The sequence below is a fragment of the Oncorhynchus tshawytscha genome, linkage group LG08 (genome assembly GCF_018296145.1).
Source record: "Oncorhynchus tshawytscha isolate Ot180627B linkage group LG08, Otsh_v2.0, whole genome shotgun sequence".
Taxonomy (NCBI): Eukaryota; Metazoa; Chordata; class Actinopteri; order Salmoniformes; family Salmonidae; genus Oncorhynchus; species Oncorhynchus tshawytscha.
In genome coordinates this window covers 17,633,811-17,659,625 of record NC_056436.1, presented here as the reverse complement: position 1 = coordinate 17,659,625, position 25,815 = coordinate 17,633,811, and the positions used below count along the sequence as shown (strand labels likewise).

General features: G+C 44.3%; 1 protein-coding gene across 2 annotated transcripts; it reads left to right on the top strand.

Moving 5' to 3' along the window:
- The first annotated feature begins 6,788 nt into the window (after window positions 1-6,788).
- On the top strand, window positions 6,789-19,103 carry LOC112256858 (dapper homolog 1). Of its 2 annotated transcripts, none has more exons than XM_024430403.1 (4): window positions 6,789-7,281; window positions 10,060-10,189; window positions 13,190-13,345; window positions 16,386-19,103. In XM_024430403.1, exons 1-4 carry the CDS (start codon window positions 7,216-7,218, stop codon window positions 18,425-18,427), a joined length of 2,394 nt encoding a protein of 797 aa, XP_024286171.1. In that variant the 5' UTR covers window positions 6,789-7,215; the 3' UTR covers window positions 18,428-19,103. The 2 variants fall into 2 exon arrangements, with proteins under 2 accessions (XP_024286171.1, XP_024286170.1); XM_024430402.2 differs by having other exon boundaries at window positions 6,790-7,560.
- Window positions 19,104-25,815: the final 6,712 nt, after the last annotated feature.

The following is a 25,815-nucleotide window of genomic DNA, read 5'->3' as shown; positions in this document are numbered from 1 at the left end:
AGTGAATGATGGCAGGCCCTATTGCCTGTAAACACACAGTCCAGTTCATAGTGAATGATGGCAGGCCCTACTGCCTGTAAACACACAGTCCAGTTCATAGTGAATGATGGCAGGCCCTATTGCCTGTAAACACACAGTCCAGTTCATAGTGAATGATGGCAGGCCCTACTGCCTGTAAACACACAGTCCAGTTCATAGTGAATGATGGCAGGCCCTACTGCCTGTAAACACCCAGTCCAGTTCATAGTGAATGATGGCAGGCCCTACTGTTCATAGTGAATGATGGCAGGCCCTACTGCCTGTAAACACACAGTCCAGTTCATAGTGAATGATGGCAGGCCCTATTGCCTGTAAACACACAGTCCAGTTCAAAGTGAATGATGGCAGGCCCTATTGCCTGTAAACACACAGTCCAGTTCATAGTGAATGATGGCAGGCCCAACTGCCTGTAAACACCCAGTCCAGTTCATAGTGAATGATGGCAGGCCCTACTGCCTGTAAACACCCAGTCCAGTTCATAGTGAATGATGGCAGGCCCAACTGCCTGTAAACACACAGTCCAGTTCATAGTGAATGATGGCAGGCCCAACTGCCTGTAAACACACAGTCCAGTTCATAGTGAATGATGGCAGGCCCAACTGCCTGTAAACACCCAGTCCAGTTCATAGTGAATGATGGCAGGCCCAACTGCCTGTAAACACACAGTCCAGTTCATAGTGAATGATGGCAGGCCCAACTGCCTGTAAACACACAGTCCAGTTCATAGTGAATGATGGCAGGCCCAAAACTGTTCCTGCCTGTAAACACACAGTCCAGTTCAAAGTGAATGATGGCAGGCCCAACTGCCTGTAAACACACAGTCCAGTTCAAAGTGAATGATGGCAGGCCCAACTGCCTGTAAACACACAGTCCAGTTCATAGTGAATGATGGCAGGCCCAACTGCCTGTAAACACACAGTCCAGTTCAAAGTGAATGATGGCAGGCCCAACTGCCTGTAAACACACAGTCCAGTTCAAAGTGAATGATGGCAGGCCCAACTGCCTGTAAACACACAGTCTAGTTCATAGTGAATGATGGCAGGCCCAACTGCCTGTAAACACACAGTCCAGTTCATAGTGAATGATGGCAGGCCCTATTGCCTGTAAACACACAGTCCAGTTCATAGTGAATGATGGCAGGCCCAACTGCCTGTAAACACACAGTCCAGTTCATAGTGAATGATGGCAGGCCCAACTGCCTGTAAACACAGGCCCAGTCCAGTTCATAGTGAATGATGGCAGGCCCAACTGCCTGTAAACACACAGTCCAGTTCATAGTGAATGATGGCAGGCCCAACTGCCTGTAAACACACAGTCCAGTTCATAGTGAATGATGGCAGGCCCAACTGCCTGTAAACACACAGTCCAGTTCATAGTGAATGATGGCAGGCCCAACTGCCTGTAAACACACAGTCCAGTTCATAGTGAATGATGGCAGGCCCAACTGCCTGTAAACACACAGTCCAGTTCATAGTGAATGATGGCAGGCCCAACTGCCTGTAAACACACAGTCCAGTTCATAGTGAATGATGGCAGGCCCAACTGCCTGTAAACACACAGTCCAGTTCATAGTGAATGATGGCAGGCCCAACTGCCTGTAAACACACAGTCCAGTTCATAGTAAATGATGGCAGGGCCCTGTGGCAAATGGCTTGTTTGCATAAAAGCCTACTGTAGTTTTGATTGGCTATGGTGCACCGGTCTGCGTAGACTCCGGTCCTGGGCGAGACGGATGTTTTAATTAGGTTTAATTTACTGCAGTGTCTATCAACTGTCAGAGTGCACGGCTGCTTTCCCGTTTTATATTGCTATAGAATTTTCACAATTTCTAAGAATTTATGAAAAAGTGAAAATGACCATAGCTAAGTGTTCGCTTGTCAGAAAAAAAGTCATTCTTCCTAGGGGTGTATATGAACAGATTTGAATAAGATTTCATGTTGCTAAAATGCTGTCAGTTCCACTTTAAGGTTAAATTAAGGCATTAACTCAGGATTTTTAAGTTTAGGGTTGAGTTTAGATATTTACTCAGAAATCTTAAGGTTAGACATTCACTCTGAATAGTAAGGGTTAAGGTTTGGTATAGACTTAAAACAAACATCTTTCTATTGCAGGATTTTAACATGCAACTTTTGGAATCAGAGGTAGATGCTTACGCCCATCTGCCATCCCCGTCCGCAATGCCCTAGCAAAACAGAAACCTACTTTAAGGTAACAGCGCTCACTGTTGCCCCTAGACGCTGGTTTCTACATCATCTCCCGACATCCTCAGACATGGATGGACGTCGAATACTGACTTGTATCACGGTTGACCTGGCTGTGTTAAACAGCTGTAGCAGGAGAGACATTTCAAACAAGAACACAAATACACACACATGCACACACACCAAACGCTGCCTGTCTGTGTCCACCAAGGTGAACTTGATCATAGCCCGAGGGCCTGTAGTTCTGAATACAGGCTGCAGCCAGGTGAAGGTGTTATTAATTAACGAGGAAAGCCTATGCCTCCTCGCTTACGGAATCTTCCAGTCTAAAACACCCCCACAAGCCTCACACTGAGAACTAGACACTGTTCAATTATGAGAACTTTCAAAGTGAATAAATGAGGAGACAGCAACTTCATGAAATACTTTGCAGTGCTGAGATAATGCCATTTATAACTGCTTTATTCATAGACTTGACTTTTAAATATTCATCAGGACTTTACCATGATAAATGTTACATTATAGTTATTTTTGTATCTCTTTTTTTGTATCTCTTTCTCTCTCTCTCTTATGTCTCAGTCCCTCTCTTTCTCTCTCTCTCTTGTCTTAGTCCCTCTCTCTCTCTCTCTCTCTTATGTCTCAGTCCCTCTCTTTCTCCCTCTATCTTGTCTCAGTCCCCCTCTCTCTCTCTCTCTCTCTCTCTCTCTCTCTCTCTCTCTCTCTCTCTCTCATCTCAGTCCCTCTCTTTCTCTCTCTCTCATGTCTCAGTCCCTCTCTTTCTCGCTCTCTCTCTATCTCTTTCTCTCTCTCTCTGTCTCTCTCTCTTATGTCTCAGTCCCTCTCTTTCTCTCTCTCATGTCTCAGTCCCCCTCTTACTCTCTCTCTCTCTTATGTCTCTCTCTCTCTCATGTCTCAGTCCCTCTCTCTCTCTCTCTCTCTCATGTCTCAGTCCCCCTCTTACTCTCTCTCTCTCTCTGTCTCTCTCTCTCTCTCATGTCTCAGTCCCTCTCTTTCTCTCTCTCTCTCTCATGTCTCAGTCCCTCTCTTTCTCTCTCTCTCTCTCTCATGTCTCAATCCCTCTCTTTCTCTTTCTCTCTCTCTCTGTCTCTAAGAGGGGTCCTTAAAAAAGAGTTCAAACTTAATGATTGTTATTTTATTTGGTCATACTTTTTCCTGGCATATCTATTTGACATTTGATAGTAGGTTCTACAGTACCTGTGTAATTACTTGATCAATAATAGGCCTAATGTGCAAAGAAAGGCTGTCTATTCAGCTGCTCTGTTCAATAGTGGTGTGTGTAGAGTCCTCTGTGCTTCACTGTGTGTAACAGAAGGCATGGTAAAGCCCTCACAGCTTAATAACTTAACCATAGCCTTGACTCACACTGAGTATTTGTCCAATCAGCATTGGAGACAGAATATTATATTGACTGCAAGGACACAGCATTTAAATATATTTAAATTCAAATACAGTGCCTTTAGAATGGTATCAACATACAGTACAATACATTATGTAGACATCGTTCATATATTTGGATTTCTAAGACAGCCATCACCACACGATTATACCTTCAGAGTTGATAGGAGGGGGAAAAAAATAGGGTCTGGAATACAGTAATATATTAAGCCTCTTGTGTACTGTGCTGTGCTTGTTCAATTTGTACCACGACATCTGAATTTGAACCACCAGCCTTTGATGCATTTAGATATATTCATTTATTCTGTGTGTTATTGCCAGGGCTACATAAGGACCTCCCTTTCTTGTTAAATGGGCTTTACTAAATAAATGGGGTAATTCATCACTGGGATTATAGACGGAGAAACTGAAACTCCTGTGTGTGTGTGTGTGTGTGTGTGTGTGTGTGTGTGTGTGTGTGTGTGTGTGTGTGTGTGTGTGTGTGTGTGTGTGTGTGTGTGTGTGTGTGTGTGTTTTTTTAAGCGGGTAATTTGTGGCAGACAGCCCATCTTCTGAAAAGAGCCAGTATGACGGGGCCATTTTGACAGAGTCATAATAATGATGGGGCCGAGGGGCCACACTCCCATCATCATCAGACTGCTGCCTGCCTGACATTAATATATGCAAGAACCAGTAGCTGGATTAGAACACTGGTCCTGTAGGGCTTTATATCACAGCACTATGAGCACAGATATCCCAGCCCATTTCCTTCTATCACCACAAATCATAAAGGTCCTTAAGGAAATGGAACCACGTTTTGCATAGCAAGTGGAACTACTGTACTGATTAAAGTGGATCCACTAAAACGTTTTGCATGACAAACCAAGCACTTCAGGCATGTTCACTGCTTTTGAATATGGCTGGTAGGTTTTGATATGGTGCACTAGTGCATTCACAGTGACATAACATGGCAAGCTGCTACAGAGTAGATTGTTCTTGGACTGTTCTAGTTGGTTGCCAATGGGATTTGATTAGAGAGAGCAGCACAAAGGGCCCCACTCCACTGACTGATCTCATTAACCTTAAGGTGCTTGTATTTATCCCCAGGCACTTCCTGTTCCACTGTTCCTTATATGGTATTGCCTCGCCCCCCTAGAGAGAGAGAGAGACACACACACACACACATAATTTGTGGTTCATTGTTGCCAATTTTAAATTGTAAATTGATTCCCCCTTCCTCCTGTCTCTAATTTTCTCTCTCACTCTCTCTTCTTCAGGCTGTTTTGTGTGTTTGTTTGAGTCCATGTTGGAATGCTAGTTGGATGATGACATGTCTTCCAGAGGATGTTTGTTTAGGTCACAAGTTTCTATGTCAAACATCTGCTTCTCATATAGCTACCAATGACTTCCATTTCCTAAATCCCCTGTCATGTTTAGAGAGAAGGATTAGCTTTGTGTTGCCCTGGAAACTCCCCCAACAGTTGTGTTTGATATTCTGTGTGTGTGTGTGTGTGTGTGTGTGTGTGTGTGTGTGTGTGTGTGTGTGTGTGTGCGTGTGCGTGCGTGCGTGCGTGCGTGCGTGCGTGCGTGCGTGCGTGTGTGTGTGTGTGTGTGTGTGTGTGTGCGTGTGCGTTTGTCCTTCTGATTCCACAAGCAGAAAATCACTTCAGCTAATATCAAACTGTCTGTGAGGTCAACTTTATGTCCTCTACTGACTGGAATAGTTTAGAGATGTGTTTCTGTGGTTTAATTAGCCTGCATGGGAACGGCTGGCCACTAAATATCTGCACTAATCCATCAGCTATGCAAATCGTGATTCCAATTTAGAGAGATGCCGTCCGCCAGAGGTGCTTTCCATAATGGATTTCTTCTTCATTGTTATTCTTTTTAAATACAGAAAACATCAAATCACGACATCAGTTTTCTTCAACATTTGAATGGATTTCATTTGGATCGAACTGCACCATAAACCCTAGTTAGCAATGCACAAATGTAGGTTACAAAAATAAATATGTGTCTGTGGGGATAGCAGATGTTTACAATGCTGTCTAGAATGATATTGTAGGCAAGACTCTATGTTTAAAATTAGCCTCAGACATGATTTCCCGTCCTTTGTGATCAGATGGTATGGAAACCTTCCCTGGGTAAGTACACACATCAATAGTAAAGTTGCAGAACAGACACAAGGGAGTGATAGAGAGGCTGGTATTGAAAACCTATATGGTTTCTTGTCATGCACGCCCCAAGGGGGAAAAACTATGTTGGTTGTTTATTAAAGGCGTAATATCTGGTAAGCTATAATGACTGGGTGTTGTAGCTTCTCTGGTTGTATTTTTTTGCACTGTGAAGTTTAAGGACTAAAGACATAATGATTACAATGACCATTACTCATTTTATTTCACAGACTTGTGAAATAAAATGTCTTTGTAAACTTGTTACATATTGATAAACTCTCTCCTTGTCATGAAAATAGTATTTATCAATAGAAAAGATCATTAAGAAGCTGTAGGGTTAAATGCGCTCCATACAATGTAGCCTGTAGAAGCTGCCTCTCTGGGGTTTCTTAACACAGGATGGCGCCCTCCTCTTTAGGTAGAGAACACAATCTCATTATTATGGGGAAACAGGCACACCCTTTGCATACCATATTTGTCTTAATAAATATGACGTAATTGCCTAATGAATTATTAATAAAACGCAATTAACAGGTGCAAATTGCACGCATGTTCACACATTTTAATTGCAAATCACATTACATTAGACCAGGCTAGTCTGATAATGTGCCACACCTTTTACAAACACCATACCATGTTCATTACATAGTTGTTTTTGCATTTATTGTCATCGATCGAGTTCATATGTGTGCCTACTAAAGATTAAATAGCCACAACGCTGACTGCAGAATCTCAGCTCTTGGAGTTATTAGCCTAGTTGCAATTGTTAGGCGAATTATATTCATTAAAGCACATTTTATATCTGCAAGAACATTAAACGAATCCTATATTTCGGTTGTAACTCTAAGTTATTATTTTATATCCCAGAAATGGGGAAGGGTCGATCAATTAGGGAGAAGGTGAGAAAACTAGGAGAGGCAGGCACTAAGACGTGTTGCCACCACGGAGAAAGTAGATGGGTCTCCAAAGAGAGAGGTGGTCCAACGCTACTCACCACTGTCATCAGAACAGTGCGAGCTGCTTGCCAGAGAAGCATCCACACACTGCCTACTCGACATTACATTGAAACTTTCACGTTTTGATCATGCAGCTTTTTTCTGATTTGTGCAAACTGAAAAGCACTTAGATTTATCAGTTTATCGTGGAGACCACGACGGTGTTTGAATATCAAACGGACCAGTTTTACGCACGCAATTGGTGTCCAGTGTTATACAGGTTGTTGGGATAGACGCTCCAACAGACAAAAGTTATGGACAAGTCATTTAGTGGTCTGGAAGATTAGACCATGATATGTGCGTCTGCACATCAACGTTTTTGATGCGCGTCATGATTTTCTAGGCTCTTCACAGTGATTGTATGTGGCCCGCTGTTGCCAGTTACATGTTGTAAATCGTCGTTTCTTGGGAATGGATACAATGAAACAAACGGCTGCTGTTGCAGAGATGCTGGCCTCTAAGGATTGCACATTACAGGTTCGGGAAAGACGACAATTCGATAAGCGCTCCAGGGAAAGAATAGAGGCAGAGATGGATCGGGTGCGAACTCGGGAGAGATTTGAAGCCACTCTAGCCGGTCTCGGAGAGCTGGAATACTTGAGACAGCGACAGGAATTACTGGTCAGAAATGTGTTGAATCACCAGGAGTACTCTATACCAACAGTAGATCTAATGTGCGTTACGCACGAGGGGAATTACTTGAACTCGGAGGAAAAACTTCTAGAAGAAAATATTTTATTGCTAAGAAAACAACTGGTATGTAGACTGAATCTAAAGTAATGTATTTATACTATCAAAGTGTTTGGGATAACGTTAATACTAGTGATCATCATTTGGCTGAGTTTTATTTGCGTCCGTTATGTTTTGGTTAGCCTACATTTCAAAAGCGGTCGTGAAATACAAGTATCTCTATTAGTGTATCGTTGGATTGAGACCATCCAAATTGTTCAACAAGAGGTCTATTTTCTGACTGAGTCACAGCTCCACTCCATTCACGTCCAGGGAAAATGAGAACATAGCGGAACATAGCCAAGACAAGCCTACTGATAAAAGTTGGGGACGTTGAGTTTGCTTCGCCAGGCAGGCGCAGACAAGAGGTGCGAAGTCTGTCAACGATTGTGGTCTATGTCTATGATAAGTTTAAAATAAAAAAACAGGCCTGTAAATTAGATTTCCAGACTACTTTCCAGAATAACTGTGGCCCTTTAGTAGCATATGACTTGCTGTTTGGGTTTTTTTCACTCACTCACATATAAAATCCTGTATACATTTGTAACATAATATTTTGGAAAAGTTCAATGTAATTATTTTCTGATGATTACAATAAATGAACGATTCCATTAGATCGATCTGTCATTATAAATCAATGCAAGCAATTGGGTCTCCAGAGGACAAGAGGTTCCCACAGAAATGATAGAGAATAGAAGGATGGCTATTTAAATCAAACTTCCTGAAGGGAGAAGGAAACTCCTGATGTACTCATGTGGTCTGTGAGGGGGTCCAGCCGCTTGAATGAGTCTTACTGATGCGTTACAATGGATGGGGTGACTGAAAGTAACTTTTACAAGCAGATCTCCCACCCCCTGCTGCTGTTAAAGGATGCCAGGGAGTTATTGGCTGGTTCTTTGAGATTAGGCCATTAAACCGACCAAAACACACCTGGGTTCAATAAGGCAGTAAGGGCAAAAATCATGAATGGACTCAGTATTAAAATGTATTGGGGGAAAAAGTTGCAGTTGTTGTATTATACCCTATCCCCATAGGGTTTATTGTAGGCCTACAATAAATCCGATTGGTTTTCAATTGTCATTCTATTATTACAGACCATTTCACTCTCAGCCTACACAGACATTCCCTAATAAAATAACATTTTGACATTTGATCCTCACTGGTTTGTTCAGTCACCCTATCATCCCAGTGGGAGGGTCATTTTATTCAGCAAAACAAATGTTGGTCTGCCTCTGCTAGAGATGCCTTTCCCAAATGGTACTTTGTGTGGAAATGGTCTCTGAAGCCATAGCATGCTCAGAGCACATAAATCACCCACTGCCTCCTGTCAGAGGCCTGGTTTTATGGCCTGCCAATCTGCTGCTGCAGCGAGAGGAAGGGCTGCATCTCAATATAGCCAGGAGTGTGTGTGTGTGTGTGTGTGTGTGTGTGTGTGTGTGTGTGTGTGCATGCGTGTGCATGTGTGTGCATGTGTGTCATTACTGGGCTCAGTCATGGAGCAAATGGTAGCTAAAATGCTTAATGCACAGGGGACAGGCCTTCTGAGATGACAAGCAGGTAATTGGGAGTAATGTTTCCTATGTCTGTAGTCACATAATTGTCACAAATGTAGCAAATGTAAATAGGGTCTGCTGTCACTGAGCCTTCATGGTTGACATTTTCAAACCACAGTCTAGAGCGGAATGGAGAAATGTAACTACCACAGGATCTGGGTGATGTCATGTGTGACCCTGGCTGTTCCACATAACCTGCGTGTTTGATGGAGATATTGTTTTGCTCCCACAAGACGTGATTCTAATTTAGTCTGGGATACTAATGGGTTCTGATAGGGCGACATGGTCTCGCCAAGATGTTGAAGACTTGCAGCACAGTAACTACAGACTTACTTTTAATGACCAACATTCAAGGCTATGGAATTCATCAGAAATGGAACCAAAAATAAGGAGCTAAACATTCTGTTGCAATACAGATCAACACTATGGATTAAGCTATAATAATAATTTGGTTGGTGATTATATTTGTCCCATGTACAACTCAGTAGCCTTGTGGTTATTGTCCGCCCTGAGATTGGAAGGTTGGTAGTTCCATCCACGGCAGTGTCATACCAAAGACTGTAAAAATGCGTCTCTGCTTGGCACTCAGCAGTACGGAGATAGATTGGGGGTAAGGCCCTGTGATAGATTAGCATCCAGGGGGTGTACTTGTACATCAAGCTGCCTCATGCTACAGAAACAGGAGATAGGCTCCTGCTCATATGAGCCAAGGCTTGTGCAAGGCTACTTACTTACAAGTGTGTATTAATATTCATGTGTAAATTGGAAATGTTTTTTTTGCATGTCCAAACTCTCCCTGAGACACCCTCAGAATGGGGCCAACTGTAGATTTCATAGGCAGAACTAGCTGTAGTCCAGGGTTGAAGGCTCAGCGTTAACAAGCAACACCCTGGACAAGAGCATAGGCAGAACTAACTGTAGTTGCTGTACAACTGTAACTAACTGTGTTACCTGTGCGCGTGTTTCCCTCCAGAACTGCCTGAGAAGGAGAGATGCTGGTTTGATCAATCAGCTGCAGGAGTTGGACAGGCAGATCAGTGACCTCCGGTTGGACACGGAGGTGTCACGTGAACACGTGGAGACAGACAGCCGCCCGAGCTCAGGTTAGTCTGGTTTTACAATAAAATTAGAATGGATTCTAAATGTTCTACTTCAGAATGTTACCCTGTGGAAACTAGACATGATTAGTGGGATCTGTCAACTGAGTGATTTTTTAAATTTTTTTCCCCTAAATTGTTTTTTTTTAACCTTTTATTTAACTAGGCAAGTCAGTTAAGAACAATTTTTTATTTACAATGATGGCCTATCCCCAGCCAAACCCTAACCCTAACCTGACGCTGGGTCAATTGTCCACCACACTATGGGACTCCCAATCACGGCCGGTTATGATACAGCCTGGAATCGAACCAGGGTCTGTAGTGAAGCCTCTAGCACTGAGATGCAGTGCCTTAGACCGCTGTGCCACTCAGGATCCCATTTCAACTTAGTAGTTGAGGATACTGCAGAACGTGTAATCCCCCAAGGTATAGGGTTTTTAACACATGGGTTCTCAAAGTGGGGTCTGTGGACTGATCTCAAAATATATAACAAATATAGATATTTTTAGGTAAACCCGTATAGTACCGGTTTGGACCCCCCTTTTCATCCAGAACAGCTACAGATACGCTGTGGTGTTCAATCATTGCTTAGTCGGTATCAAGGGACCTAATGTGTGCCGGGAAAACATTCCTCAAACCATTACACCATCGCCACCAGCCTGTACCATTTACACCAGGCAGAACAGGGCAATGGATTTATGATGCTTATGCCAAATCCTGACTCTGCCATCAGCATGACACAACAGGAACCGCGATTCTTCAGACCAGGCAATGTTTCTTCACTCCTCAATTGTTCAGTGTTGATCGCTTGCCCACTTGAGCCGCTTCTTCTTGTTTTAAGCTGATAGGAGTGCAACCTGGTGTGGTCGTCTGCTGCAATAGCCCATCTGTGACAGTGATCAATGAGTTGTGTCTTCCGAGACAACGTTCTGCACACCACTGTTGTACTGCGCCGTTATTTCTCTGCTTGTGGCCCACCTGTTAGATTACACGATTCTTGCCGTTCTCCTTTGACTTCTCTCATCAACAAGCTGTTTTCACCCACAGGACACCTGCTGACTGGATGTTTTTTGTTTGTCGCACAATTCTCGGTAAACTCTAGACATAAAAAGGCCCAGTAGGCTGGGCGTTTCTCAGATACTGGAACCGGCGCGCCTGGCACCGACGATCATACCACGCTCAAAGTCACTTAGGTCACTTGTTATTTTTGTAGTTATTTTATATTTTGTTATTTCTACCGCTATTTCGTGATATCCATTTGATAGTTACAGTCTTGTCCCATCGCTGCAACTTCTGTATGGACTCGGGAGAGTCGAAGGTCGAGAGCCATGCGTCCTCCGAAACACAACCCTGCCAAGCTGCACTACTTCTTGACACATTGCTCTCTTAACATTGAAGCCAGCCACACCAATGTGTCGGAGGAAACACTGTCCAACTGACACACTTGTCAGCATGCATGCGCCCGGCCCGCCACAGGAATCGCTAGAGCGCGATGGGACAAGGACATCCCGGCCGGCCAAACCCTCGCTTAACCCGGACGACACTGGGCCAATTGTTCGCCGCCTCATGGGTCTCCCGGTCGGGGCCGGCTGAGACACAGCCCGGGATCAAATCCGGATCTGTAGTGATGCCTCTAGCACTGCGTAGCAGTTCCTTAGACCGCTGCGCCTCTTGGGAGGCCCTCCCATTCTAAGGTTTAATCTAACAGTAACTGAATGCCTTTATGCCTGTCTGCCTGCTTTACATAGCAAGCCACAGCCTCGTGACTCACTGTCTGTAGGAGCGAACCATTTTCATAAGTTGGGTGGTGTACCTAAAAAAAGATTTACGTTTCTTTTCTTTTTAATGAATATTACTAACAACATATTATTTTATACATTTTTATTGTTGGGCGTGCAATAACAATTTGCATTCTAATGGTGCATACAGACTGTTTCTTGTTGTCAAATTAACTGGGGCAAGCTTCAGACATGTAGATATTGCTCAGCCCCAGTCAATTTGACAAGAGATTTGCTTGCCCCAGAGAATTTGACAACAAGAGACGTTTTTTGTGTGCCCAATAGCATTTGAGGGGGTGGGGGGGTGTATTGTGCGACACTATTACTGTAGACGTATTAACTACATTTTCTGAAATTACAATGCAAAAATATTACATATAGCTCCTTTAATCTACAATTCATGTTCTTAACCCTGGGCAACATTGGTCTGGGAGGCTCACAGGGATATTGGTATCCACAGTACTCCACCAATTATACATTTTCCAACTCATTACTTATTGTATTCCCCTTAAAGAAATGTGAAGCTAAATGCACTGCAATTCAAGCTTCAAAATGGCTATTTTTCTCTGTGCCTCATGTTTTCTTTCTGTCTCAAAATGTGTACAAATGCAGTATTTTAGCCTTAAAGCTGAAAAAAAGTATCTCTGCCCCATGACAATGTGTAGAATTGCTGGAAATTAGCTTGAAAACTTGAAAGCTGAGCTTGAAAACTGAAAACTTCCCTGGGTCCAAGATTTGCTTCACCCATCCATGAACTGCAAAATATTTTTTTCTCACTCGAGTTGTGTTCTGATTGAGGGGGTCCCTGATGAGTTTGCTATCACAAAGGGGTCCCTGGCTCCAAAATGTTTTAGAACCCCTGTCTTAGCAAATTAATACAAATATGACATACAAATGACTGACAATGCAAAAAATTAGCAAAATGGGCACATAGAGAATTCGCATTCTACCGGGCAAGCGTGCCAATAAATTACAGAGCGAAAGTAGGGTATGCTACGCTGCAAATATAACAAACTTTCATCTAGTATAAACCCTATCTACACGAAGCATTGTTTTTTAAATGCTTAAGATTTTCTACCTTAATTATTTTAATAGCCGCAGCCTGTCATGTAATAAGTTGTTGGATGACAGCTTCCTCCATGAAGTGTGTAAAATCAACATGTTAAAATGTTCACTTCTGTTTCTCTGCCCTTTCTCTCGGTGTCGCTGTCTCTCTCTCTCTATCCAGGCTTTTACGAGCTGAGCGACGGCGCTTCAGGGTCCCTCTCCAACTCTTCCAACTCGGTGTTCAGCGAGTGTTTGTCCAACTGTCGCTCCAGCACCTGTTTCTGCAGTCCCCTCGACACATCGCTGTGTGCCTCCGAGGGAAGGCTCAAATCTGCAGGTGAGAGAGAAGCCCCCACATCACAGCCCCCATAGCACCAGGGTTTGGGCCAATTCATTTAAATTATTTCAGGAAGTAAAATTAAATGCAGCATAGTGGCGGTCTATGTACAGCACAACATAGACCGCCACAGCACAGCCTCCCATAGCAAAGTCTAGAACACCACTGGACAGCCTAGCCTAGCATAAGACAGCACAGCAAAGCCTAGGGCCCATGGATATGACAGGGTCCTGGTGTTTTATTTCACATGGTCTATCTTGGGAGCAACAAACAGGCTGAATCCTTTTGTTGTCCTTTGCTGTATAAACACACGCTCTTTCCTTCTTTCCCCAAAGACCCCCATCAGGCCGTCACCCACCACATATCCACCTAACTTGGGTCTCAGCTCTGTTCTAGCTGGCCCCAGTTCAACTTCTAATTGTTTCCTTGGTGTCATTGCCATTAGTGGGGTTTGTTGTGACAACTCTTTGATTCAGTTTCAAACGAGAAAAAAAGAGTAGGAAGGAAACCCCAAACACTATTTGTGTCCCAAATGGCACCCTTTTCCCTACATAGTGCACTAGAGCCTTATAGGCACTATATACGGTGTCATTTGGGATATGGCCAATATCAGTTGAGCTGGATTCCCAGCCAGGCCAGGCAGATGGCTCAGCTCTAACTAACAGCCACACCTGTGATGATAAGACACAAACAAAAGGACCATTAACACGTCCAAACCAACTGCCTTCTTCGTTAGCATATTGAGAGGATGGTTTACTTTGCTTAGCCTGTCAACACTACACACCTACTGTAAGCTTCTGTGTGGCATTATTGTTGAAATGAGGAAATGGTGTGGTAACTGGTGGTACAGTATCTGTTGTTTTATACTATGGATGGGCAACTAGGCCCGCGGATCAACTTCCAATTGGAGGGTGTCTCGGGATCTCAAGTTAATGTTGAGAGTTAGAATAGTAGAATACACAAAGTGCAATTTTATTAGTCGCTTTCACTCCGATATCATATCAAAACTGCAAACATTTCTCTCCACCCTATGGCAAAATGAGTAGAATTGCAAGAAATTAGCTATACAGTGCCTCCAGAAAGTATTCAGACCCCTTGACTCTTTCCACATTGTTACGTTACATAAAGCCTAATTCTAAAATGGATTTTTTTTTAAATTCCTCATCAATCTACACACAAAACCACATAATGACAAAGATAAAACAGGTTTACAGAAATGTTTGCTAATTTATAAAAATAAATCAATGGAAATACCGCATTTACAAAAGTATTCAGACCCTTTACACTCAGTACTTTGTTGAATCACCTTTGGTAGCGATTACAGCCTCGAGTCTTCTTGGGTATGACGCTACTAGCTTGGCACACCTGTATTTGGGGAGTTTCTACCATTCTTCTCTGCAGATCCTCTCCCGCTCTGTCAGGTTGGATGGGGACCGTCGCTGCACAGCTATTTTCAGGGTTCTCCAGAGATGTTCGATCGGGATCAAGTCCGGGCTCTGGCTAGGCCACTTCACCCCCCAGTCTGAGGTCCTGAGCGCTCTGGAGCAGGTTTTCATCAAGGGTCTCTCTGTATTTTTTCCATTCATCTTTCACTCAAAGACTAGCTCCCAGTCCCTGCCCCTGAAAAACATCCCCATAGCATGAAGCTGCTACCACCATCCTTCACCGTAGGGATGGTGCCAGGTTTCCTCCAGACATGACGCTTGGCATTCAGGCCAAAGAGTTCCATCTTGGTTTCATCAGACCAGGAAATCTTGTTTCTCCTGGTCTGAGAATCCTTTAGGGGCCTTTTGGCAAACTCCTAGCGGGCTTTCGTGCCTTTTACAGAGGAGTGGCTTCCGTCTGGCCACTCTTCTATAAAGGCCTGATTAGTGGAGTGCTGCAGAGATGGTTGTCCTTCTGGAATGTTCTCCCATCTCCACAGAGGAGCCCTTGAGCTCTGCCAGTGACCATCAGGTTCTTGGTCACCTCTCTGACCAAGGCCCTTCTCCCCCGATTGCTCCGTTTGGCCGGGCAGCCACCTTTAGAGTCTTCGTGGTTCCAAACTTCTTCCATTTATGAATGATGGAGGCCACTGTGTTCTTGGGGACCTTCAATGCTGCAGAAATGTTTTGGTACCCTTCCCCAGATCTGTGCCTCGACACAATCCTGTCTTGGAGCTCTGTGGACAATTCCTTTGACTTCATGGCTTGGTTTTTTTCTCTGACATGCACTGTCAACAGTGGGACCTTATATAGACAGGTGTGTGCCTTTACAAATCATGTCCAATCATTTGAATTTACCACAGGTGGACTCCAATCAAGTTGTTTCAAGGATGATCAATGGAAACAGGATGCACCTGAGCTAAATTCTGAGTCTCATAGCAAAGGGTCTGAATACTTAATGTAAATAAGATGTTTTTGTTTTTATACGTTTGCAGAAATTCTAAACGTTTTGCTTTGTCATTATGAGGTATGAGGAAAAATGTTTTTTTTTTTTAAATACATTTTACAATAAGGCTGTAACTTAAAATGTGGCAATGCACTGTAAAACTGCAAATGTTTTTCTCCGCGCCATTGCAAATGGAGTCGATTTGCAGGAAATTAGATATAAAATAGAAATATCTTCTCTCCGCCCCATGGCAAAATGTGTAGAATTCCAACAAACTTGCTTTAAAACTACAAAATGTTCTCCATGCCCCATGGCAAAATGTGGAGAATTGCAGGAAATTAACAAAAAAAGAAAATAATTATCTGCTGTCAAGAAGGGGGCCACTAAAATGTTTTCTTCAGAGAGGTGGTGGGGCACCCCAACAGAATGTAGATTAGAGACCCCAAAAGGCTGGAGCCAGCTCTGACTGCATGTGTGGGTATGGATGTCGGTACGCAGACCCACGAGTCACTGCAGCCCCCCATGATGAGTTCAGATTTTTGTGCCCCCCCCCCATCAAAGTCACCCATCCTGGTTCTATACTGTAGCCCTATATGGTTTCCATATAAATGACTAGTGGTGTATCTGTTGTTCTGTAGTCCTTATCCTCTTTCTCCTGTCTGGTTTTCAGATGAGCTGGGTAACTGTGCTGAGTGTGAGGGCCAGTGTGAGGAGCAGCAGACGTCAGGGACAGTCAGGAGGTCCCCCTCTGCTCCCTACTCCCCCTCTACAGATACCTCCACTCAAGACATCCAGTCCAAGTACCACTGTGACCTGATTGCCAAGAATGGCAGTGACGTGTACCGCTATCCCAGCCCCCTCCACGCCGTGGCCGTACAGAACCCCATCTTCTTACAGTCTCTGGCCGAACACCTCAAAGAGGACGGAGGGCTGTCAAAGAGCGGCGGCTGCATTGAGGGTTCCAGTGACTGTCAGAAACTGGAGCAGCAGCCTATTCTGGTGCCCCAGAGCACTTCTTGGTCTGCCTCCTACTCGCCCGCTAATAAACGACTGGACAATTATATCTTCAGCCTGCTTCAGAGGAGGGCTCAGCCCATTAGGACCAACAAGCCACGGACGAGCATCAGCACAGACCCCTCCAAGAGCATCCTAAGGCAGGGTAGTCTGTGTGTGAGGCAGGCTAGTGTTGGCCAGCAGCAGCCACCGGGACTGTGGACTGCTCCTGTTACTGACCTCAAACCAACCTGGCAGACGTGTTTACATGCAGGAGGTGCCAGTAACAATGACCCAGGAACAGGCTCCCAACAGAGACAGTGGTCAGTGGAGAGCAAAGGGGAACTCCTCTTAGAAATTGGGATGGTGTCCCAGTCTTTGGGCCAACCTCAGAACGGATATGCCACAATCAACAGCAGTGACATTCACACCAACAGCCTGGTGACCAACACCAACAGTCTGTTGAAAAAGAAGGCGCCAACCAATAAAGGACTTCCATCGTCGACCGGTCCTCTGTCTAAGGATTACCAAGACCTGGGCGCCCCCAATGCCAACTCCTCCCCCAAAGAGAGAACGCAATCTTATTTCCCTAATGCTCAAGAGGAAAACATTACTAAACTCTCCCAGACTCTGCCAAGAGACCTCACCAAAACAGGCGCTCCCAAGAAAAGCCCTAAGAGCATTGCGGTCTCAGTCTATACAGCCCGGCACACTAAAGAAAAGAGGCCAATGCTGGAGCTGGTGAGTCTGGGGTCTTCCTCCCAGAGCCAGGATGAGAGTCAGGGTCACATGGTCAGTGCCCAGTACATCCCCGCCCAGAGGCAGGTGGTCAAGCTCCGCAAGGGGGGCAAAAACATTAAGATTGTCAAGGTGAAGAGCGCCTCCCTGAAACCACATAGGGGGACGCACGCATATGCTGAGCCTGTATCATCAGAGATGGCGGGGACGAGGGAGAACGGTCACCGATCTGGAGGATCTAGGAAGTCTCGTCAGCCTGAGGAGGTACAACATGTGCACAAAGTCTCCTCCAAGAGGGGGGCATCTTCCAGGGCCAAGCGCACCGTCCCAGCATCTATCCCTGAGGGCCGGGTCCTAGAGAAACACATGGCCATGGTGTCTACAACAAGGTCCACTGTGACCAGGCATCACGGCTACCATGGTAGGGAGGTTGTGGTGGCCAAGCCCAAGTACAAGCGGACAAGCGGACAGGACTACAACCGTGGAAGGCTGAGAGCCATCACTGAGGTGCCTTACGATGAGGCCCTCAGGAGAGCCCACCGCAGGCAGAAGAGGGAGCTCCTCGGCCAGGTCTCCACAACCACCACCATGTACCTGCCCTCCAACGCGCAGTTCACCAGCCCTTACGCCTACGTGGCCGGCAGCGATTCTGAGTACTCCGCAGAGTGCGCCTCACTCTTCCATTCCACCATCATGGACACCAGTGAGGACGAGCGGAGCAACTACACCACCAACTGCTTCGGGGACAGCGAGTCCAGCCTGAGTGAGGTGGACTTTGTTGCGGAGAGCACTATCAGCAGTGACTCTGAGGAGAGTGGAGGGATGAACTGGCCCCAGTTTGCAGGGCAGGGCGCTGGGCCTCAGGAAGTAACCACTGCCCAGGCTAAGGCCTTCGTCAAGATCAAGGCCTCTCACAACCTGAAGAAGAAGATCCTCCGCTTCCGTTCTGCGGGCTCGCTGAAACTGATGACGACTGTATGAGGGAGGGACTTCAGGGTGTCGGGCAGGAAGCAGCGACCAATCAAATTGGTTGCTCTCTCTCTCTGCCCAACAAGTGCCTAGGCTGATTTTCTTATTTACAGAAAGTCTCTGCTAAAGTTAGTCTCAGAGACGTTTAAGGAAACATTTTAATTGGGTTTGGACAAAATGTCTGGCAGACTCCCTCTCCCTGCACTTTCTGACAAACATTGGACAGGGTGAAAAGCATCTGAGTAGCCCCATTATTTTGTTGTATGTAGCCATTTTTTGTATTTATTATGGACTTTACCCTTGCTGTAGTACATGGCAAAAAGTTCTGTAAATGCTTTTAATGGTTATGGTTTACTTTTTGATTAAAGATATTTAAACTTAATATATTTGGTTGGTATTTCTTGGATACATATTTGATTGATGATTGAAGCAGAGTATTACTTAAAAGTGGCTGTAAGGAATATTCATGCATATAAAGACAGTCTATTCTGAAAATTGAAAACTGCTGATGATACCATGGTAACACTTTGATATATGTACACATATGATCTGCATGAGCAACTGCTTTACCTTCATCTGTTGTTGATACCAAGTAGCTAGCTCCAATTGTTGTATATAATGTTTATGCGTGTTAATACTGGTGCTTAACTTTTTTTAATGCATTATTAAATGTCTGCTTTAAATTCAATATGTGGTCGTCACCCCTTCTTCTGAATTGTGCATTCAGGTAGCATAGTTGTTTGTTGACAAAAGTATTTCTTTCCTCCAGTTCAACCTCCACTGTGACATTATCATATTCAATGTGATCTTTCACTCGATTTTGTCTCAATAAATCAATTAACTTAGACATTCTAGAACCTCATTTACCTTAGGTCATTCTACAGCATATGAATATAATTGCATTTCTATGTTCTACAGTACTAAAGCGTATTCCAGAACCTCACCACCTTCAAATACTGAACAAAAATATGAACAGAACATCAAATCCAATTTTATTTGTCACATGCGCTGAATATAACAGGTGAAATGATTACTTACAAGCCCTCAATCAACAATGCAGGTTTAAGAAAATACAATACAAAAAAAGTAAGAGTAAGAGATAACAAATAATTAAAGAGCAGCAGTAAATAACAATAGCGGGGCTATATACAGGGGGTACCGGTACAGAGTCAATGTCAATGTGCGGGGGCACCGGTGTCGAGGTAATTCAGGTGATATGTACATGTAGGTAGAGTTATTGAAGTGACTATAAATAGATAATAACAGAGTAGTATCAGCAGCAGTGTTCCCCATAGGGATGGGGGAGGGCAATGCAAATAGTCTGGGTAGCCATTTGATTAGCTGTTCAGGAGTCTTATGGCTTGGGGATAGAAGTTATTTAGGAGCCTCTTGGACCTAGAATTGTACCGCTTGCCGTGCGGTAGCAGAGAGAACGGTCTGTGACTAGGATGGCTGGAGTCTTTGACAATTTTTAGGGCCTTCCTCTGACACCGCCTTGTATAGAGATCCTGGATGGCAGGAAGCTTGGCCCAGGTGATCTACAGGGCCGTACGCACTCACGATGGTGCAGCTATAAAACCTTTTGAGGATCTGAGGACCCATGCCAAATCTTTTCAGTCTCCTAAGTTGGAATAGGTTTTGTTGTGCCCTCTTCACGACTGTCTTGGTGTGCTTGGACCATGTTAGTTTGTTGGTGATGTGGACGCCAAGGAACTCTCAACCTGCTCCACTACAGCCCCATCGATGAGAATGGGGGCGTGCTCGGGCCTCCTTTTCCTGTAGTCCACAATCACCTCCATCCTTTGTCTTGATCACGTTGAAAGAGAGGTTTTTGTCCTTGCACCACACGGTCAGGTCTCTGACCTCCTCCCTATAGGCTGCCTCATCGTGGTCGGTGATCAGGACTACCGCTGTTGTGTCATCAGCAAACTTAATGATGATGTTGGAGTCGTGCCTGGCCGTGCAGCCATGAGTGAACAGGGTGTACAGGAGGGGGCTGAGCACGCACCCCTAAGGCGCCCCCGTGTTGAGGAGCACCATTGCAGATGTGTTGTTACCTACCCTTACCACCTGGGGGCAGCCCGTCAGGAAGTCCAGGATCCAGTTGCAGAGGGAGGTGTTTAGTCCCAGGGTCCTTAGCTTAGTGATGAGCTTTGAGGGCACTATGGTGTTGAAAGCTGAGATGTAGTCAATGAATAGCATTCTCACATAGGTGTTCCTTTTGTCCAGAGTTGAAATGGCAGTGTGGAGTGCAATAGAGATTGCATCATCTGTGGATCTGATGATACGGTATGCAAATTAGAGTGGGTCTAGAGTTTCTGGGATATTGGTGTTGATGTGAGCCATGACCAGCCTTTCAAAGCATGTCATGGCTACAGACGTGAGTGCACGGGTCGGGTAGTAGTTTAGGCAGTGTTCTTGGGCACAGGGACTATGGTGGTCTGAAGCATGGAGGGTATTACAGACTCAGACAGGGACAGTTTGAAAGTGTCAGTGAAGACACTTGACAGTTGATCAGCGCATGCTCAGAGTACACGTCCTGGTAATCCGTCTGGCCCTGCAGCCTTGTGAATGTTGGCCTGCTTGAAGGTCTTACATCGGCTGCGGAGAGCGTGGTCACACAGTCGTCCAGGAACAGCTGATGCTCTCACACATGTTTCGGTGTTTCTTGCCTCGAAGCGAGCATAGAAGTTGTTTAGCTCATCTGGTAGGCTCGTGTCACTAGGCAGCTCTTGGCTGTGCTTCCCTTTGTAGTCTGTTATAGTTGGCAAGCCCTGCCACATCCAACGAGAGGCGGAGCCGGTGTAGTACGATTCAATCTTAGTCCTGTATTGAAGCTTTGCCTGTTTGATGGTTCATCGGAGGGCATAGCAGGATTTCTTATAAGCTTCCGGGCAAGAGTCCCGCTCCCTGAAAGCGGCAGCTCTAAACTTTAGCTCAGAGTTAATGTTGCCTGTAATCCATGGCTTCTGGTTGGGGTATGTACGTACAGTCACTGTGGGGATGATGTCCTCAATGCACTTGATAAAGCCAGTGACTGATGTGGTGTACTCCTCAATTCCATCGGAAGAATCCCGGGAACATATTCCAGTCTGTGCTAGCAAAGCAGTCCTGTAGTTTAGCATCTGCTTCATCTGACTACTTTTTTATAGACTGAGTCACTGGTGCTTTCTGATTTAATTTTTGCTTGCAAGCAGGAATCAGGAGGATAGATTATGGTCAGATTTGCCAAATGGAGGGTGAGCCACTAAATCTCTGTTTCCTACCCCAGCAAATCACGGGGATGTAGGCCTGATCGGGTGTCTGTAGTAGTATTTCCCTCCCATCCGACTCATTGAAGAAGAATTCGTCCAGTTTGAGGTGAGTAATCGCAGTTCTGAAGTCCAGAAGCTCTTTTCGGTCATAAGAGATGGTAGCAGCAACATTATGTGCAAAACAAGTTACAAACAACGTGAAAAAACAAACAAAATAGCATGGTTGGTTAAGAGGTGATAAGACGGCAGACCTCCCCTCCGGCGCCATCGTAATTGAGGCATTCAAAAACATGCAACAATTTCAACGATTTTACTGAGTTATAGTCAGAAAAGGAAATCAGGGCTGCGCTGATGTCCGGGTTTGGCCAGTGTAGGCCGTCATTGTAAATGAGAATTTGTTCTTAACTGACTTGCCCAGTTAAATAAAGGTTAGATAAAAAATAAAAAGTCAATTGAAATAAATAAATTAGGCCCTAATCTATTACTCGGCAGAGGCCCACCAATTGGGGATCCAGGCCCAGCCAATCAGAATATGTTTTTCTCCACAAAATGGCTTTATTACAGACAGAAATATTCCTCATTTTCATCAGCTGTCTGAGTGGCTGGTCTCAAACGATCCCGCAGGTGAAGATTCCGGATGTGGAGGTCCTGGGCTGGCGTGGTTACACATGGTCTGCGAAGGTCGGTTGGACGTACTGCCAAATTCTCTAAAACTACCTTGTAGACGGCTTATGGTAGAGAAATTTACATTAAATGATGTGGCAACAGCTCTGGTGGACTTTGTGTTGTGTGACAAAACTGCATGTTTTAGAGTGCCCTTTTATTTTTGTCACGAATATTACCGAAGGTGACTCCCCTTCTTGTTCGGGTGGCGCTCGGCGGTCGTCATCACCGGTCTACTAGCTATCACCAATCCTTTGTTCTGTGTTCGTTTGGTTTTGTCTAATTGGTATCACCTGTTTCTTGTTTGGTTGTTAGGGTGGGGTTATTTAAGTTTGTTCAGCCCGCTTCTGTTTCGTGCGGGCTTGTTCGTCTGTTTTGTGTTAGAGTGTATTTTGTTTGCATTTTGGGTTTCGCACTGTCCGTTGATATTTCTGTTCATTTGTTTTCCTACTTTTGTTCATGTTATTTTTCCTGGACATTAAAGCGTGTTTTTTCCCACATCCTTTTGCTCTCTGCGCCTGACTCCACACCTCTTCACTCATTGCACGTTACAATTTTCCCCAGCACAAGGTGCACCTGTGTAATTACCTATGCTGTTTAATAAGCAGTCAGGTGGATGGATTATCTTGGCAATGGAGAAATACTCACTCACAGATTTGTGCACAAAATCTGAGCAAATAAGCTTTTTGTGCATATGGAACATTTTGGGGATCTTTAATTTCAGCTCATGACACATGGGACCAACACTTTACAGAGTGCATTTACAGTTTTGTTCAGAATTTAGATCTTTCTAGAATCTCCAGTACTGAAGCGTTGCTTCAGATTCACAAATGCCTAAACTAATAGTGTTTTCACTCCACATATTGGGCCATATCACAGTCCTGTCTGTGTTTGTGCCCAGATGCTCTCTATATTTGGTGTGTTTGTCTCTCGCTCAAGCACCAAACTCACTGATCACGTCAGTGCTAACAGGATACCATGTCTGTGTCTTTGACACCTCAGCAATCAACCCTCTCAGACTCAATATGCTCAATATTCCAATCCACAACCTTGCCTGGCTGCAAGAGGTGGGAGGAAAGACGTAAAAAGAAGTCCATTTTCAGGCGATGTCTGGGAATGAATTAGCTACAGAAAATTGTATAGGGTATTTATAGGAAGTGCGAGGATATGCACAAATGGCAGCAGTACTGATAGTACATCATGCATTCACGTTTGACCTACAGATTAATGTCGGCACCATGTCCTCAGGGCAAATATCATCCAGCTTACATGTTGAATATTTCATATCTATATAACAATGTGGAGTTAGGCAATGATTCATGCAATATGTAGTTTTCCCGTGACCCTCTGCCTCTTTCTCGCTACCCTGCAGAAATTAAAGTCAAGGTAGCATGTGGGAGTGTGTCGGGCATGCGTGCGAACGTGTGTTCAGAATAGATAACAGGATCATTGCTGCTTTGGGTTAGCTTTCATCCCAGTCACCTTAATATGCTTGTTTAAACTTCCACATCTCTTATGAGATCCCGGCCCAACCAACAACACATGACTGTTACATTGGGAAAAATTGTTTTGTTCTGGCTGTAAATTATTCCAAAGGTCATGCTTGATGGAGCCAAACTACTTTATGAAACCATGGCTGAGACCCAAATGGTGCACTGTTATTCCCTATGTTGCTACTTTTGACCAGTCAAGTGATTATCAGTACACTTTATAGGGTATAGGTTACAATTTAGGACGCACCTCTGTTTTCATTTGAATAAGAGGTCCAAGTTGACCCTTGTTTATAATGGCAAATGAAGGGCAGCTCAAATTAAGAAGGATTGCATCCCAAATGGTACCCTACTCTTTATGTTGTGCACTACTTTGGCCCTGGTCAAATGTAGTACGCTGCATAGGAAATAGGGTGCCATTTTGGACAAAGGATTTGTCCACAATAACTATGCATCGTGTCACAAAAGGTTTCTGTAAGGTTACATTATGTCATAAGCTATGCAGCAAAATATATGTTTAATAATGTCTTTACATTATATAGTACATTGCATGTGTATAAGAACTAGTTTATTAGTTTAACTGTTCTATTGTCAGAGTCCAAACGCCTGAAGACAGCCAAGAGATGTTGAGAACAATGTGTGTCCTAAGTCTAACTAGAGTCTAAAACTAACATCTTGTACTAATCTCAAGTACGGTTTTCTACAACTATTTGTCTCGTCATTTCTTCGTGCTATTTCTAGGCTGTAAAATAAGTCATTTACGAGTATTCATGCATACACCGGATAAGTACAGTGAAATGTGTTGTTTTACAAGGTCAGCTATGGAAGTACAGCGCCCCATGAACAAATGAGGGTTAAGTGCCTTGCTCAAGGAAAAGTGAGTATACAGTTGTGCAATTAGTATCAACCACATATCATTACATTCCCTGTAACTGGTTCATAAAGAGTTCAATCCCAGCCACAACAATGTCCTTCCAAAGAAGCTTTCATTTTTGTGGCTCAGATAGCAATAACACTGACCCACGTACAGTAGCTTTATGATGCAATAAAAACAAATACCATGCGACAAGATCAGAAACGCATGTAACTAATCGTGAACTTGTACTGCTTTAATGAGTCCAGCTGTAGGACCATGACACACAGCTAGATGTAGGGATATGTTATATTTTTTGTAATGCATTTGTAGATTATCATATTATCGTCATCAAAACCTTGTTGTTGCAGTAATTTAGGAGAGTTTCTATTACCTTTCCTATCCGGAAATGTTATGAATCCTTCAACGTGAGCATATCAAGAACGCCAATGATCAGAACCAAGATACTCTCCTAGTCAGGTGACCTATCAGGTGACCATCATTTCACTCTATACAGATGGCTGACAAGCGCCCTCAAAACATTTCATGGCTTGGCAACCATCGGAAGACTTAATCAAGGTGGTGTTCTTGGCGTAAGTGAATGTTATTGATAGGATGTTCACTGTTTATTCTCATAGTTGAAGTTACTGGCTTTCTATCATTACCAATTACCACTGATTTATCATAACCTTTTTGTTCAGACTAGCTCAGTACTTCAAGTAGCTAGTGTGGAGGTGGGGCATGTTCACTTCAGTAGCCGTAGCTCAAGGTCAACAGTCTCCTCAGAGAAAACGGAGATTGAGGGCCTGAGAGATAGTTCAAGACTGTGGGCTATGTGTGGCATCCGGCCTGTGTTGATTTAGCCATGGTCTATGGTGGCCCTCCAGCCCTCCAGGGCCTAATGACTCTCAGAGATGAAACAGAATTCTGCATTCCAATGGCATCCTATTCCCTACATAGTGCACTACTTTTGACCAGAGCCGTATAGGAATAGGGGGTAATTTGGCAAGCAGGCAGAATGCTGGCCTTTTAGACAGGGACCTGACTCCCAGGTCACAGCAGGGCCACATTGGATAACTTAATACCTAGACAACTGGTAGGAACACACACGCACACTGAGGCTGCACGGATTTAGAGCAA